Below are 18,395 nucleotides of genomic sequence, written 5' to 3'. Positions count from 1 at the left end.
CTCACCCACTCCAACCTCTCCCCCGCAGAACGGGCAGCCCTCCGCTCCAACCCCAACCTCACCATCAAACCTGCAGGCAAGGGTGGCGCAGTGGTAGTATGGCGCACTGACCTCTACATCGCCGAGGCCAGACGCCAACTCTCCGACACCACCTCCTACCGCCCCCTCGATCATGACCCCACACCCGAGCACCAAACCATCATCTCCAACACCATTCACGACCTCATCACCTCAGGGGACCTCCCACCCCCAGCCTCCAACCTCATTGTTCCCCAACCCCGCACGGCCCATTTCTATCTCCTTCCCAAAATCCACAAACCTGCCTGCCCTGGTCGACCCATCGTCTCAGCCTGCTCCTGTCCCACCGAACTCCTCTCCACCTATCTGGACTCCATTTTCTCCCCTTTGGTCCAGGAACTCCCCACCTACGTCCGTGACACCACCCATGCCCTCCACCTCCTCCAGGACTTCCAATTCCCTGGCCCTCAACACCTCATATTCACCATGGACGTCCAGTCCCTGTACACCTGCATTCCGCATGGAGATGGCCTTAAGGCCCTCCGCTTCTTCCTGGCCCGCAGGCCCGACCAGTCCCCCTCCACCGACACACTCATCCGCCTAGCTGAACTCGTCCTCACACTCAACAACTTCTCTTTTGACTCCTCCCACTTCCTACAGACTAAGGGGGTGGCCATGGGCACCCGCATGGGCCCCAGCTATGCCTGCCTCTTTGTAGGTTACGTGGAACAGTCCCTCTTCCGCACCTTCGCAGGCCCCAAACCCCACCTCTTCCTCCGGTACATTGATGACTGTATTGGCGCCGCCTCTTGCTCCCCAGAGGAGCTCGAACAGTTCATCCACTTCACCAACACCTTCCACCCCAACCTTCAGTTCACCTGGGCCATCTCCAGCACATCCCTCACCTTCCTGGACCTCTCAGTCTCCATCTCAGGCAACCAGCTTGTAACTGATGTCCATTTCAAGCCCACCAACTCCCACAGCTACCTAGAATACACCTCCTCCCACCCACCCTCCTGCAAAAATTCCATCCCCTATTCCCAATTCCTCCGCCTGCGCCGCATCTGCTCCCACGATAAGACATTCCACTCCCGCACATCCCAGATGTCCAAGTTCTTTAAGGACCGCAACTTTCCCCCCACAGTGATCGAGAATGCCCTTGACCGCGTCTCCCGTATTTCCCGCAACACATCCCTCACACCCCGCCCCTGCCACAACCGCCCTAAGAGGATCCCCCTCGTTCTCACACACCACCCTACCAACCTCCGGATAAAACGCATCATCCTCCGACACTTCCGCCATTTACAATCCGACCCCACCACCCAAGACATTTTTCCATCCCCTCCCCTGTCTGCTTTCCGGAGAGACCACTCTCTCCATGACTCCCTTGTTCGCTCCACACTGCCCTCCAACCCCAGCACACCCGGCACCTTCCCCTGCAACCGCAGAAAATGCTACACTTGTCCCCACACCTCCTCCCTCACCCCTATCCCAGGCCCCAAGATGACATTCCACATTGGCAGATGTGGTGAACCTCTGCTTAATGTGGTCTACTGCATCCACTGTACCCGGTGCGGCTTCCTCTACATTGGGGAAACCAAGCGGAGGCTTGGGGACCGCTTTGCAGAACACCTCCGCTCAGTTCGCAACAAACTGCACCTCCCAGTCGCAAACCATTTCCACTCCCCCTCCCATTCTCTGGATGACGTGTCCATCATGGGCCTCCTGCACTGCCACAATGATGCCACCCGAAGGTTGCAGGAACAGCAACTCATATTCCGCCTGGGAACCCTGCAGCCATATGGTATCAATGTGGACTTCACCAGTTTCAAAATCTCCCCTTCCCCTACTGCATCCCTAAACCAGCCTAGTTCTTCCCCTCCCCCCACTGCACCACACAACCAGCCCAGCTCTTGCCCCCCACCCACTGCATCCCAAAACCAGTCCAATCTGTCTCTGCCTCCCTAACCGGTTCTTCCTCTCACCCATCCCTTCCTCCCACCCCAAGCCGCACCCCCAGCTACCGACTAACCTCATCCCACCTCCTTGACCTGTCCGTCTTCCCTGGACTGACCTATCCCCTCCCTACCTCCCCATCTATACTCTCTCCACCTATCTTCTTTACTCTCCATCTTCGGTCCGCCTCCCCCCTCTCTCCCTATTTATTCCAGTTCCCTCTCCCCATCCGCCTCTCTGATGAAGGGTCTAGGCCCGAAACGTCAGCTTTTGTGCTCCTGAGATGCTGCTTGGCCTGCTGTGTTCATCCAGCCTCACATTTTATTATCTTGGAATTCTCCAGCATGTGCAGTTCCCATTATCTCTGCTGTTGTCTTGTGCCGGTTTGAATTCATATAGTCTGGTTTTTGCTACTTCCAGGTAGGTGCCAGTTCCAGCTGTGCGTTGTAATGGTCGTTTTATAGAGTCTTAATTAAATGTGTTTGTTGATGTGAGTCTGCAGATGAATGCCAAGCCTCCAAGAATTCCCTGGCTGTCCTCTGTTTGGCCTGTTCAATGATAATAGTGTTGTCACAGTTGAAAAGTGTGATTTTTCTCATCTGTGTGTATTGAAACCAAGGACATCTGGTCAGTATTACAGGGATCAAATTTACTCCTGAAGAGGAAAACAACAATAAACTCCTATTCCTGGTCGTGATGTTGGAATGAAAAAGAAACGGTGATTTCACTGCAAGAGTGTACAGGAAATCCACACATACTGACCAGGTCTGAAACTATCACTGCAACGACCACAACTCCCACAAGAGGAGCTGTGTTAGGACCCTGTTCAAATGGGCCGCTACATACTGCAACACACTGCAGCACGCCCGATCTGCAGAAGGAAGAAGAAATCTCTGCACGTTCTTTACCAGGAATAGATACCCCCACAGCTTCATCCACAGATGTCTAGCCAACAGACAACACGACCAGGGCAATAACCATCATAGCATATATAAAAAAATCTCCGAACTGACAGCCAGACTACTCAGTCCGCTAGGAATCATGACAGCACACAAACCGGCAGCTATACTAAGACAGTAACTGACCAGGGTTAAAGATCCAATAGATACCATGGACAGGACGAATGTAGTTGACAAGATACCATGCAGAGACTGCATGAAACACAATGTGGGACAAACTGGCAGACAATGAGCAATTCACATTCATGAACACCAGCTTGCAACTAAACGATATCACCAGATGTCCTTAGTTTCAATACACACAGGTGAGAAAAAACACTTTTTTCAAGTGGGACAACACATTATTGAACAAGTCAAACAGGACAGCCAGGGAATTCTTGAAGGCTTGGCATTCATCTGCAGACTCCATCAGCAAACACACTGAATTAGACCCAATATACACCGACCATTACAACGCACGGCCGGAACTGGCACCTCCCGGAAGCAGCAAAAACTAAACTATATAAATTAAAACTGGCACAAGACAACAGCACTTCACAGGATGCTGCACAGCACTGAGGGTGTCACCTAGTATGGGGACGAAATGTCTGTTATTACACCTCCCCAGCTCAGCAAACACCAACATCTATATTTGCTTACCCTTTAATAGTTTGCTTTACAATAGTAATTTCCATAATTAAAATTCAATGTCATGGAAAAAAAATCCAGATATGATTGGGTTAATGTATAGCATCATATTTGTATGTCGTTCATTCACTTGTTTAGCTGCTTTGTACACTTTTGTTTGTTTACAGCTTTTTTTTGCCACCCAGTATTAATAGAGCATTCTCATTGCGATGGAGAGCCTTGTCTGGATGAGAATTTGTTTTTGTTATGCTCACACAGGAGGGAAGTTTGAAGGCAAGCTATATGGTTAAGTTGTACAGTTTCCTTTTAGTGAAAGTATCACTGTTTTGTATTGGCAGTAGCCACTGCAGCTGTCTGCTCTCGTTCAGCTTCTTCTTTCCATTTTGCCTTTTTTGCTCGGTTCCGGCTGACAAGCGATTCGTGTCGTTCAGCAGCCTGAAGAGTATAAAGAATATTGAAAGCTTAATTGTGTTCAATAATTGTCCAATACATGAATCATTAAATTCAAAGTTAACTGCAGCAGTTTGTTGGCCAAAGGTGGGGAGATGAGTTCACTTGGTGGGGTGGGGAAGTACAGGAAAAAAACAGAATATTCCTAAGTCCTGAGAACTATTAAGTGTCTTTAGGTGGATTTGGGTGCTATGAGAGTTAACTTTTGTAACGTGTATGTCTAAAGAAGTCATCCATCACTTATACAGGGTTTTGGAGGCGACCCTATCTATCTGATATATTGTGTTCAGTTCTGGCTTCAAAGGATACACTGATCTTTTCAGGATGCAATAAAGGTTCATTAGGTTGATTTCTGGGATTTTGGGACTTTTTCCAATGAGGCTACTGTTTGATTAGCATGAGTTTTTACTGCCTGCAGTTAAAGAGGGTGAGAGGTGATCTCATTGAAACTTAAAATTCTAAAAGGATATAACGGATAGTTGTTGAGTTCCCTCACTTGAGAGTTCAGAACTAGGGGGTACAGTTTCAATACAACATACACACATCCTATTTAACACTGAGCTAGATGGACACACATTTTTAATCTCTAAGGGAATCAACAAATAGCAACTTTCATAATGGAGCTGTGATGTTTGAGTCAGCAAAAGTGACCTACCATGAAATTGTATTCATTTTTCATACCTGTTTTCCAGATGCGATCATAGCGAAACAGGCTAGAATAGTCAAGCCAATCATGATGTAGCAGGTTTTGACTCGTGCCCTATTTCTTGCTGCATTCAGCATTTCAAACCTGACCGTCACAAATGCAAGAAAACAGGCAGTGTTACACGTTGATTCTAGAAATTCCGTAGCAGCATCTTGCCAAAATTACTTCAATAGCCGTTTGTCTAGTGCTTTGCCAAGAACAGCATTGTGGTACTGCCATCATTTTCATTTTCTCCTCCAAGTCAGTTGCCTTTTGTACTTTGGCATGCATTGTCCTTTTTTTTAATTCTAGAATTTGTTTCCAACTCTATTGTGGGAGTGCCTCTTTAATTTTAAGGACAAGATTGACATTCTACTGTTAGGAATTTGGGAAGGGGCAAAAATAATGCAAACTTGTTCATACTGCAAGAAATCGGTCATAACTCTAAGAACAAAGGCGTTAGCAGCAGGAGGAGACTACTTTGCCCTTTGAACCTGCTTTGTCACATTTTAAGAGACTGATTTGTCATCTCAACTCTCGGCACCATACCCCATTAAACCTTCGCTCCCTTGTCTGTCAAAAATCTTTAATTCAACCTCCACTGCTTTCTGGGGAAAATAATTCCACAGTCTACTGACGCAGCGAAAAAGATGTTCTCATCTCCACCTTAACTGGGATGTCTTTTATTCTCAAACTATCACCTAGTTCTAGTCTTTCCCTACAAGCCGACACATCCTTCCAGTAACCACCCTATCATCATCTCAGGATCTTGTATAAGATAACCCCTCCTAAACTCCAGAGGGTACAGATCCATTCGATTTAACCTTCAGAAAATAAATCCAGGAATATGTTGTGATAAGCTTCTTTCAACTGCTTCTGATGCAATTATATCCTTTTTTTAACCACCTAAGTAAGGAGACCAAAATGGTACACAAAATACTCCAGATATGATTTTACCAAGGCCCTGTACAGCTCCAGTACTTCACTATTTTCATATTCATTCCCCTTGCAATAAACAGCAACATTTCTATAATCCTTCTTAATCACTTGCTGTGCTTACAAGTTAGCATTTTGTAATTCATGTGCCAACACACTTGGATCTTTCTGTATCTCCAACACCTGCAATCTTGTTGTGGTAAAATAGTAGTTTGTTTTCATTGTTTCTGCCAAAGTTCCCCTTTTTTGTCATTGCCTGCCAATTTATTGCTACTCATTTAATCTAAATATTTCTCTTTGTAAACTCCCCTCCATTTGGCAGTTTGCTTTCTGTTTGGGTGTAATCAGCAAATTTAGCTGCCATACATTTGGTGGCTTCATCTTACTCAATGATCTTCATCTTGCTCAATGACTCCATTTGTTACGGTCTGCCAAGTTGAAAATGACTCATTTATCCTTATTATCTGCATCCTGATGGCTAAACAGTCCTTTGTACATGCTAATTTTAAGGAGGAAATAGATTTTTAATTAGTAACAGGCTGGAGCTGTGCAAGGGGAAACTGGAGTCCTGGAGTGGCACAACTTACCTTGATGCAGCTGAGTGTTGGTGTGGAGTGAACTGGAGACTTGGAGCAGAGTGGGACAGTTGGTTGGACTGGGGCCTGGCACGGGCAGTCAATCATGTGTTGACTTGCTGCTATTTGAAATTCTTACTGGATTATAATGTCAAACGTTTAACTGAGTTTTATATAACAATTATTTCTGTTTTTTTAGATACTAACTAATGCTAGTACATTGCCTTTTATTCCTCTTTTGTATCCAATTTTTGTACGTGGGTACTTTTACTGCCTTTAATGGCATTTTGTGAAAAGTTTTCACAGTACTCCTGTACTGGAGTACACCTGACAATAAAGGATATACTATTCTGCAGTATGGAAAGGTTATGGAGAACAGGCAGGAAAGTGGAGTTGAGGCCAAGATAAGGTTAGTCACGGTCATATCATGGCAGAGCATGCTTCAGGGACTGAATTACCTATTGCACCTCCTAGTTATTATGTTACTATGTCACCCCTACATCAAGTTCTCTTATTTTGTGTTCTAATCTTTGATGTGGCAACTTAAGAAATACCTTTTGGAAACCCAGTAAACTACATTTGCAGGTTTCTATTTTTTTCCACCCTTATTGTTATTTCATCAAAGAACTCTAATGACATGATATGTTAACTATGATATTCATTTCACAAAATATGATTCTACATAATCCTATTTTGGTGTTTTTTTAAAAGAGATAGTAGGAACTGCAGATGCTGGAGAACCTGAGATAACAAGGTGTAGAGCTGGATGAACACAGCAGGCCAAGCGGCATCAGAGAAGCAAGAAGGCTGATGTTTCGGGCCTAGACCTTTTTTCAGAAATTTATGAAGCAGGGTCTAGGCCTGAAATGTCAGCCTTCCTGCCCGTCTGCTGTTTGGCCTGCTGTGTTCATCTTAATTTTTTTTTAAAGTATCTTCTACAACCTCTTTCATAATAGATTCTAACAATTTCCTTGTGACAGACATTAGGCTAATGTGATTGTTTTTGGATATCTGGCTCCCTTCTTGCTTGAATTAATGTTAATCCACTATTTTTAATTAAGGAATTTTTCAGAAAATTTACACCAAATTCTTCCATTAACTCTTTTAACACTCTAAGACACATCCTACTGTGTCATTGGTTTAATCATTTTTCCTAGTAATATTTTCCTGGTGACGGTGTTATTTAAAGTTCCTCCTTCCCAGTTATCTCAATTTTCATTCCTGGTGACGGTGTTATTTAAAGTTCCTCCTTCCCAGTTATCTCATTTTCTAATACTTCCATGGTGATGGTCACAAAATACTGTGCAATGTTTCCTGATATGTCCCTATTTTCCACTATTTTCAAGATTGTTTTTCTCAAGGGATCAACCTTGCTTTTGTTCCTCTTTCAAATTTAACAGAAAAAGGTGGCTTTCTCTCATTAACTACTTTGTCTGTATTTCATTTCATGAGTTCCTTATTTGCTCATTTTTAAAATCTGTCCAAACTTTTAATGTGCTACTAGTCAATTTTGATATCATCCTTGACTTCTGTATTTAGCCACAGGCTATGCACATTTGTCACAGCCTTAGTGGAATAAACCTTTTTATTATTTAATAACACAGCAAATTCTGACACTGCATTTCCACTATCCTATCACTCAACCTAGTTTCTTTGGTTATTCTGTCCCTATCCAACATTTCTCACTTTCAAACTGAATGCAAGTTCTATCATGTTATGATTGCTATCTGTGAGATTATGCAATCATTCTGTGTCATCACATATTAATATAAACAGTAACCCTCTATAATAATGAGACTGGAATAAATGGTAATATAAGCAAAGGAGCTCATCAGAAGGACAGTGGAAGTGATTGGAGATGACATCTTTACTTACCATGAAAATGTATATTGCTACAAATGCACAGTTTAAGGAAAATTTTATTGCCGCCTACGTCCAAGTCACTCAGCTTGAGACAAGTCAGCTGTGACAGAGCAAGAAGTCAACAATTGTAGAACAATCACCAAGTTGGTCCTAGATGATACTGCCCCATGAAATTGTCCCAAAGACACTTTATGATCTTTGACTGAACACAGCAGGCCAAGCAGCATCAGAGGAGCAGGAAGGCTGACGTTTCGGGTCTAGGCCCAAAACGTCAGCCTTGCTCTTTGGCCTGCTGTGTTCATCCAGCTCTATACCTTATTATCTCAGATTCTCCAGCATCTGCAGTTCCTACTATATCTTATGATCTTTGACTATCTGGATTATGCAATAAGCATGTAGATTAATCTTACTCATGAATATCATGTACCTTTCATACATGCTCCATTGACTGCTACTTGTTGTTACAGACAGCACCTGGGTGAGGTTCCCCAATTTGTATCGGTTCCAGATGGGATACCCAAATTTTTAAGATCCCAAATGAGAATGGATGAATTGGCTCCTCTTCTTTAATTACCCAATCCTTCTATTGGTTGCAGCAAGGTTCACATAAAAATGGGTCCTTTCCCTTGTGGATACCTGTTTCCCAGACCCTCATAAATTTGTTCTCAAAGCAACCAATTTAACCATGCTTTGAGTTCACAAAAAGTGAGTTCATTAATTACTAAACCCGAGAAGAATTTAGTAACACATGTTCACAGAGATCAGAAATAAGAGGTGAGTCCAAAAAGAGTCAAGTTTAATAGAAAACAATTGTATCGATAAATCTCAACTGTGCATGAAGAGCAGATAGTTGAAGATTGCAGCTGTTGCAATGAACATTAATGGGAGCACTGATGCAGAGTAGTCTTGTTCATGAACCTTAGTTTTGGCTGAGGATCTGTGGATTTTATTCCTTTTGACCGTGATTGAATTCTAACATTCAGGATGAGAAAGTCCTTTTGTTGTCCTATTTCCTTTATTTGGCTTCTAGCTGGCTGACATCTAGCAGTCCGAGAGAGAGAGAGAGCGCTCCTTTATCTGCAATACAGAGTGACTACGGAATGGTTATCCACCTGTGAATTGTACAGCTTATCAATGCTTGTACACACGAGTGTTCAGTCCCACTGTTAGAGTTGAAACTCACTTTTTGACTACTGTCCTTGTCATTCTGTCATTATTTTGTAGCCCCAAGAGATCATTGTCTAGTCTGTTTTAACTTATTTCTTCTTCCACCAGGCCCTCACCTTTGAAGAACTCATGTTAAAGTTCTCTTTGCAACATTGGTTTACATTTTGGGTCTTGCTCTCTTGTCAGAAGACCACCTAATTTACATTTGCAGCCAGTATGAGGAGCTAGGCATCAAATTAAGCAGTAGAACTTCAAAGCTAATATTCCCTGGTTTATTACCTGAGCGATGTGCAAATTGGCATAATGTGTGACTGAAAGACTGGTGTGGTTTCTGGTTCATTGGGCACTGGTACCTATACCAAAGAGAGTGGGATGATATATACCTGAACCATACCACAATTGGTGTTCTTATGAACCACATACCTACATAAGTAGAGTAGGTTTTAAATAAAATAGGAGGGAAGAGTCCAAATTTTGGAAGATGTTTTGCACCAAAAAGAGTAGGAAAAATGTAACAAAGGAAGGAATTAATGTGACAAATGGTAAACTGACAATGACAGGAAGGGACAGGGAATGCAGATCTTAGAGTAAATCAACAGATACAACTAGAAATTACAAAAGTAATGAAAAGCACAGAACTTATGGCACTATATGTGAATGCACATGGTATTTGAAACAAAACAGGTGAGCTTGTACAAATTGAGATACGTAAGAATGGTCCAAAACTGAGATGTGGCTACAGCTTGAAGGGTATCTGTCATTTTAGAGGTGTTGGATGCTAGGAAAGGAGGAGTAACTCTGTTAATTAAAGATGTTATTAGAACAAAGAGGATAACCTCAATTCAGGAAGCCAGAATACAGAATTGGTCTGGGTAGAGACAAGGAATATTAAAGGCAAGAGGTCACTTGTAGAAATTGGGTACAGGCACTTTGCCTGTAACCGTCGTGGTATGATGGGATACGAAGGAAAGAATAATGAGAATTTGTCGAAAAGGTACAGCAATTATTGTGGGGCTTTTAACTTACATCTAGACTGGAACAATTAAATGGAATACTGTAGTCTAGGGGAGGAATTCATTGAATGTCTTTTGGACAATTTCTTAGACCAGGATGTTATGGCACTATTTAGAGAGTAGGCTATACCAGACCTAGTTTTGACCAATGAGATAAGATTACTGCCTTATAGTAAAAGCATCCCTGGCTAACAGCAACAATAATATGAATTTTACAGGCAGTTTAAGGGAGAGAAGTGTGGGTCTAAGTCTACTATTTTGAATTTTGTAAAGGGCATGAAAGCAGAGCTAGCAAAAGTAAACTGGTGATTTGGGTTAAGGGAGAGATCAGTACCTCTTCCACTTGTTCCTCCTCCTCACTTTAAAATCATACAGAAATTAGAATGACAATGAGTGTTTTCTGCTGTCTCTTCATGGCATTGCTAAATCTTACCAAGATAAGGCATCCAAAATGATTCTAGAATTGGGCATTACCAATGTTCAGAGACGAGCACTGTCCAGCAACTACTGGATTTCTGCTAATTTAAATTAATGGATGAACAATTAGGTGCAGAACTGTTATAGTTGTAGATGCTGACCAGACATCCTGAATTGATCTGGTCCCATTTGCCAGCATTTGGCTCATATCCCTCCCTCCCTATTCATATACACATCTAGATGCATTGTAAATGTTGTATTTGTACCAGCCTCCATCACCACCTAGGTCATACAGCATGAAAGCAGGTCCTTTGCCCCAAGAAGTCCGCACTGACTCTCGGAGCATCCCACCCAGATCCCTAGATATCCTTCAATGCTATGGGCAATTTTCCATAGCCAATCCACCCAGCTTGCACATTTTTGGATGATGGGAGGAAATCCCCACACACATGAGGAGAATGTGCAATCTCCAAACAGACAGTCGCCCAAGGGTGGAATTGAACTTTGCTGCCTTCCAGCACCAGGCACCCAAGTTAACCACTGGGCCACCGTGCTGCCCCACTGGCAACTCATTCCATACAAATACTATCCTCTGCATGGATTAGTTGCCCCTCAGGACCCTTTTTAAATCTTTCCCTTCTCATCTTAAAGTCTATAGCTTCTAGTTTTGGACTCCCCTACCTCTCCACATAACTCAAGCCCTCCAATCCCAGCAACATCCTTGTAAAAACAGAAGTTGGTGGAAAGGCTCAGCAGGTCTGCCAGCATCTGTGAAGAAAAATCAGAGTTAACGTTTTGGGTCCAGTGACCATTCTTCAGAACTGTTCTGTCAGGCCTGCTGAGCTTTTCCACCAACTTCTATTTCAGTCCCTGATTTACAGTTATTTTGGTTTTTAACATTCTTGTAAATCTTTTTGTACTCTTTTGAGTTTCACAACATCTTTCCTATATCCGGAAGACCATAACTGTTCACAGTATTCCAAAAGTGTCCTCACCAATGTCCTGACCTGCAATTTGACATCTCAACTCTTATAGTTAATGCACTGACCAATGAAAGCAAGCATGCTAAATGCTGCTTTGACCATCCTGCAGCTCCACTTACAAGGAACTATGCACCTGCACCCCAAGTTTTGTTGTTCAGCAACACTTCCCAGGGCCCTACCATTAACTGTATAAGTCCAACCCCAGTTTGCCTTACGAAAAGGCAGCACCTCACATTTATCTGAATTAATCTCCATCTGCCACTCCTCAAGCCATTGGCCTATCTGATCAAGTTTTACTCTGAGGTAACCTTTTACACTGTCCACTACACCACCAATTTCCATGTCCTTTGCAAACTTACTGACTATACCTCCCGTGTCCACATCCAAATCATTTATATAAATGACAAAGTGCAGTAGAGCCAGCACCAGTCTTTGCAGTACACTGCTGGTCACAGGCGTCTAGTCCAAAAAACAACTCTCTACCACCACCTTCTCTGATTTCTGAGCCAGCGTTTGACACCAACATCTGGAAGACCCAGTTGCAGAATAAACTCTAAGATTGAGTGTCAGCAAATTATTAGATCATGAAAACATCAATTTCACTTGATAGAAATAATAAGACCATTTATCAATAATTCTCCTGTAGGATGTCACACAACATATCTTTGCCTTTCCTATTTTGTTCTGCTTACTACCACTATCTGCTAATTTACACCTCCAATTCAATTCATTGGTTTGCATAATACTGTAAAGCACTTAACTGAGCTAGAAAGAGTTTTGAGTATCACTAAACTCTTGTCATAATCGCTATCAGCTATTTGGTAATGAATTGTACCTTAAAGCAGTTCCAATCATTCTATGGTAGAATGTGGAGTACAAGTTCACATTGGAGGGATGAGTCAGCTGGTATATTTTATATGATTGTCCATATGTTGAAATTACTGTAAACATAAAATTTACTTTTTAACATATGCTGATACATCAATACCTGAAAGAATAATCTGGTAGAAAACAGTACAACATGTAGTGGTGTAGAGCCTTCAAGCATATTAGATTGGGCAATAAATGTTAAAGGACTACAGTTACTGTTTTACAGTAGAAAGCAAATAAACTATTAAGACGTTATTGTAACACAAATGATGACAAAATTGTGTGATTAGATAAAGAAACAGCAAACAATGTTCACTAATGACAGTGTCCATCTGAACATTAACATTTTATATTCCATAATGGCATTATCCAGGCTAAATTCCTACCAAAGTCACTTTCAATAAAAGTCACTGCTGACAAATACCAGAGTGTTCACGAAAATAGATTTCTTTTATGTCATTAGCAATAAAAATGATCTCTTTGTACTTTCTGCAGAAGGAACATCTGTTCCAATTGTGAGCTTCTGGATTTTAAACCTCTCCAATCTTTCCGCAACACATCAGCAGTCAATGGACTATTAAAGTCAGATGAAATCACTATGTTATTGCACCGGTGTGTTGCAAACAGGATAGATGAGACAGTTGGATTTCCAGAAAGATTAGAAGAACCATATAATGATAAATGTGACACTGCCCGTGGAAAAAGAAAAATTAAGGAACAAGTTAAGGTTGGAGAACAAACCTAAATGTTCCTGCTCTAAGGTGAATCAAATTTCATTTTATCCCATCGGATTTCTGGATTTTTTTTTTTACAAGCATTTCAAAATTTGATTTTGTTTTGCTTTAAAAATCGAAACCTACACATGACATTTGAAAATAATTATTGATGATGGAGTACAAGGGATAGGGTCTTAATCTCGATTTTAAACTGAAGCTCAGAATTCCATCTGTTGTATTGTGGAAAAAGAACAGCAATGTTTACAAAAGCATTAATTTTACAGCAGTGGATTTGAAAATGTTTGAGAAGGGATGTGGACTCTAATGGAATACATTTATTTCAAGAAGGGTCGTAGAATGTAGTCTCCATGGAATTTGGAAATTTGATGCATTTTACAGAATTTTGAAATGTAGCATTTGCAGCTAAACATTTATAAATAAAATGATAAATATTTCTTTTCTGATTTGAAATATTTGAAAAAGGAAATTGTAAGTGGAGGTTGCTGTAATTTATTTTCATTGCTCTCACCAGGAGCTATCTAGCAAGGCTAAGATTTTTGACCATCCCCATTTGTCCTTGAAAAAGTATGGTGAACAATTTTTGCTGTCCCTGTGGTGAAAGTAGCTGCACAGTTATTAGACTGGGAATCCCAGTATTCTGACTCAGTGACATATGTCTCATACAAGAGGGAAACTTAGAAATAATGATGTTTGCAGTCATGTTTCTCCTTCAAGGATTCAAGAGGCATGATAGATAAACCTGAGTTGCTCATCGTCAGTGCAAATATGGGTAATTGACCACAGGTCTGAGGCTAATGTTGGAAAGGGGCAGTGAGTAAAGAAAGTAGTACTGGAAGCTAAATGATCACTTGAATTTGAAGACACTTCTGAATCTATTGCATAGTAAAATTCAGTAACATGAGACTAAGTGACTCTTCAATATTATAAATTGCACATATTTTGCATACATACATGTGCAGTTAAGCTCAGAAATCCAGAAGTTGCTGTTAGAGATGCCATGGACTTCAACAGTGTGTGCTGTTGTAGCCCTCACTGCTAGATGAGACATGACGGCAATAATGTGATTCAAGCATAGTTGCCCAATGCTTCCTCAGTAAGAACCACAGGGAAAAAGAATAGACCATGCACTCGTGGCTAAGTGAGTTTTTAACAGTGCAATGACTGTTTAGCAGTCAACGTTACTGGCTCAGAAAAATAAATTTTATAGATGTGGTGGGTGTCTCATTCTGTCATAGCAAGATCAACAGCAATAATTAATCTATATGGAAGCTTTAATATAATGCAATTATTTACATATTAATTACTTGAAGGAAATGAATGTACTGTAGTTAAATTTGCGGATGATATGAAAATAGGTAGAAAGGCAGTTGTAGGAGGAATATAAACAGTTTACAGGAGAGTTATTAATAGGTTAACAGTGGGCAAAAGTTGACAAATGGAGTTTAAGGGAATATAAAAAAATGGAGTATAACTTGATCAGTAGGGAATTCAAGAGTTATGGGGAATAAGCAGCAAAGTGGACATGATGAGCATCAGATCTTACTGAATGATGGAGCAGGCCGAGAGGGGCTGAATGGTCTACCCTTGCTTCTTATGGTGACTGAGGCTTGAGTAATTGGACAATGTTTCAGAGGAGATCTTAGTTACGGTTTAAATATTTTGGGCAAAAGCTCTTCTCATGGTGAAGCATAAGCATCAAGGCTGCAAACCTCCAGCTTAGTCTTAATATAGCCTTTTAACAATGTTATTATCTGTATAAATATCACAAGCAGATTTTGGACGTCTTAGATTGATGAGGATTGAACACTGGTAATGTAAAATGATAACCATTTATTAACTATTATCATAATGTACTGAAGAACGGGAGAGCAGGAATTCAGTAGAAACCTCCTTTTCATCAGTTTCCAATCCCCAGTGTTGTGATGTCACTTAATATCACCAGTAATGTAGTCTAGCTACCGCTATATAGCCATTATCTTTGATACTATGCTACCTGTCACACTTATTTCTCATTTTAGACTAATCTGTACTTCCTAATCTTTTTCTCATTTTTGTAGATCGTTTAAACCTAACTCATATTCTATGATTAATACCGGCTGGTTTAAACTGCATGACTCAGTGAGGAATTCATTAATTTGATTGGTCTGCAACATCTCTTCCCCCCCCCCCCCCCCCCCAAAAAAAAAGTGGTCGAGAACGCCCTTGACCTTGTCTCCCACATTTCCCGCACTCCGCACCTCACACCCTACCCTCGCAATAACTGCCAAAAGAGAATCCTCCTTGTCCTCACACACCACTCCACCAATGCATCATCCTCTGACACTTCCGCCATCTACAATCCGACCCCCATCACCCAAGACGTTTGTCCCACCCCACCCTTGTCTGCCTTCAGGAGAGACCACTCTCTCCGCAACTCCCTTGTCTGCTCCACACTCCCCTCCAACCCCACCACACCTGGCACCTTCCCCTGCAACTGCAGGAAGTGCCATACCTGCCCCTACACCTCCTCCCTCACCCCCATCCCAGGCCCCAAGATGACTTTCCACATCAAGCAGAAGTTCCCTTACACATCTGCCAATATGGTATACTGCATCCGCTGTACATGGTGTGGCTTCCTCTACATTGGGGAAACCAAGCGGAGGCTTGGGGACCACTTTGCAGAACACCTACGCTCGGTTCGCAGTAAACAACGGCACCTCCCAGCCACGAACCATTTCAACTCCCCCTCCCATTCCTCAGATGACATGTCCATCCTGGGTCTCCTGCCGTGCCATAATGATGCCACCCGTAGGTTGCAGGAACAGCAACTCGTATTCTGCTTGGGAACCCTGCAGCCCAATGGTATCAATGTGGATTTCACCAGCTTCAAAATCTCCCCTCCCCCCACAGCATCCCAAAACCAGCCCAGCTCGTCCCCGCCTCCCTAACCTGTTCTTCCTCTCACCTATCCCCTCCTCCCACCTCAAGCCATATCTCCATTTCCTACCTACTAACCTCATCCCGCCCCCTTGAACTGTCCGTCCTCCCCGGACTGACCTATCCCCTCCCTACCTCCCCACCCATACTCTCCTCTCCACCTATCTTCTCCTCTATCCATCTTCACTCCGCCTCCCCCTCTCTCCCTATTTATTTCAGAATCCTCTCCCCCTCCCTCTTTTCTGATGAAGAGTCTAGGCCCGAAACATCAGCTTTAGTGCTCCTAAGATGCTGCTTGGCCTGGTGTGTTCATCCAGCTCCACGCTTTGTTATCTTGGATTCTCCAGCATCTGCAGTTCCCATTATCTCTGGATTGAGAGCATGTTGTTTCTTGCCCTGCTTACAGATGTCCTATAGAGGGTGCTGTGCTAAAACAGACAACAGATTTTAGAAATAACAGTGTGGAGCTGGAGGGACACTGCAGGCCAGGCAGCATCAGAGGAACAGGAAAGCTGTTCTTCAGCTTTCCTCCTCCTCTGATGCTGCCTGGCCTGCTGTGTTCCTCCAGCTCCACTCTGTGTTATCTCAGACTCCAGCATCGGCAGTTCCTACTATCCCTGAAATTTTAGAAACCTCCATTGATAATATCTCAGAAATTTGTCAGTGATATGAATGCAGGATGAGCACTCTCTTTGCCAATGAGAAATCCTAGCTATTTATTTTGAGTAATCAGTAGTTGTGGAACTAACAGTTGGCAAATCTAGGTATGCTATTGCCACTCAGTTGTCACTCAAGAATCCATGACTGCTTGTGTATTGGTATCCTTGATTTGACATTGAATAGGGTGTTACAGACTTTTCTTCAGCTTAATTGACAGGATTAAAGTAAATTCACAGCACAAAAGAGTAGCGACTCCTACATTGCTGGGTCCAACATAGCGAGATGGTAGAGGGCAGATGGAGGCACAGGTATTGTTGATGAGCTGGCTCAGGCCTCAGGACTCTCCTTTCAGTTATATCTTTTGGTCTTTTTATTCTTCAACTACTCAAAATGGTGCCGGATTGTGGCAACTGTTGACGTTTTCCACTGCATTTTACTGTATTATTCATTGTAAAATACAAATGACAATAAATAAATTCTTGTCCCAATTCCATTATCCCCTTTGGCTGCAAAAGCAGACTAAACTTGACAGTGTGCAAACTTGACATCACATTTGATTCTGATCTGAGCATCAAATCTGGCATTCAGATTCTCACATTCAGGCCACATTTATACATAGTTTCATCATGTGAAAGAAACCTGCTTTCTGTACTCTGTAAACTCTTCAACACCCTCCTAATCACCAAGGCCTATCTATAATGTATATCAGCCACAAAACTCTAACCGTAACAGCAGATAAAGGAAAATTCTAACCTTAGTCATTTTCCAGTTTGCATATCTTAATATTGAAAAAAATTGCCAGATTCCAGGAGAAACTTTTGTCTGTAATATTTATTTTTACCTAACTTGAAGTAGAAACAAAAGTTCCATAAAAATCAGTTTTAATTCCACTTGTCTAGGAATTATTTGTCATTCTTTTTATTCAGTAACTTTTTGATCCTGATCTCTCCAATCTCATTGCCTGTAAACATTGCCTTGGTTGGAAGACTGTTTCTCAGCCTCTTGGGCTCTAGACGTTTGAATATTGTAATGATCTGGCAACCCTTATTTACTTCACATAAACAAGTTTAATAACTAGCATGTGAATTTGTCAAAAAGTCTCAAAGGAACTCTACATTCTAAACACAGATGTGAAACCACCATGACCAGGGTTTCCATCAATTTTCTTATTTTCCTTCTATTTTTTTCTCCTGCGCAGACAGTGACCCGACTGAAACAAAGAAACATGGGCTGCTAGGCTCAGCACTTATGCTAAATTGGGACTCTGTTGTTCAACAAAAATGTGGAAAATTATGACACTGGTGCAATTAATTGCTAAGGATAAAAACATGCAGCTTTTATGATATAGATGCCTGAAGAAAATGATGTATATGCAAGTTGGTTTTCAGAGTCTGCCAACACCATAAGGAAAAATAATTATCTTGGAGCTACTTCGATAAGAGTAAATACTATATAGTATTAGCAGTAAATAATGGCACTAATCTAGAAACCCAGATAATGTTCTGAGGACCTGGGTTCAAATCTCATCATGGCAAATTGTGGAATTTGAATTCAGTTTAAAAA

The 18,395-nt window shown here is 41.9% G+C and overlaps 1 protein-coding gene across 1 annotated transcript in view; it reads right to left on the bottom strand.

The window, feature by feature from the left end:
* Window positions 1-3,711: 3,711 nt before the first annotated feature.
* Window positions 3,712-18,395, bottom strand: part of LOC125452789 (protein FAM162B-like) — a 40,513-nt gene continuing 25,829 nt past the window's right edge. Inside the window, exons 3-4 of the mRNA XM_048531639.2 lie at window positions 4,692-4,800; window positions 3,712-3,995 (exon numbers count right to left, since the gene is read on the bottom strand). Of these exons, the coding sequence (XP_048387596.1) occupies window positions 3,879-3,995; window positions 4,692-4,800 (226 nt within the window). The 3' untranslated portion in view covers window positions 3,712-3,878. The remainder of the gene's footprint in view (window positions 3,996-4,691; window positions 4,801-18,395) is intronic.

The sequence above is a fragment of the Stegostoma tigrinum genome, chromosome 4, assembly GCF_030684315.1.
Source record: "Stegostoma tigrinum isolate sSteTig4 chromosome 4, sSteTig4.hap1, whole genome shotgun sequence".
In the NCBI taxonomy this organism is placed as follows: Eukaryota; Metazoa; Chordata; class Chondrichthyes; order Orectolobiformes; family Stegostomatidae; genus Stegostoma; species Stegostoma tigrinum.
The sequence above is the reverse complement of the archived record's forward strand: the minus strand, read 5'-3'. Positions and strand labels throughout refer to the sequence as shown.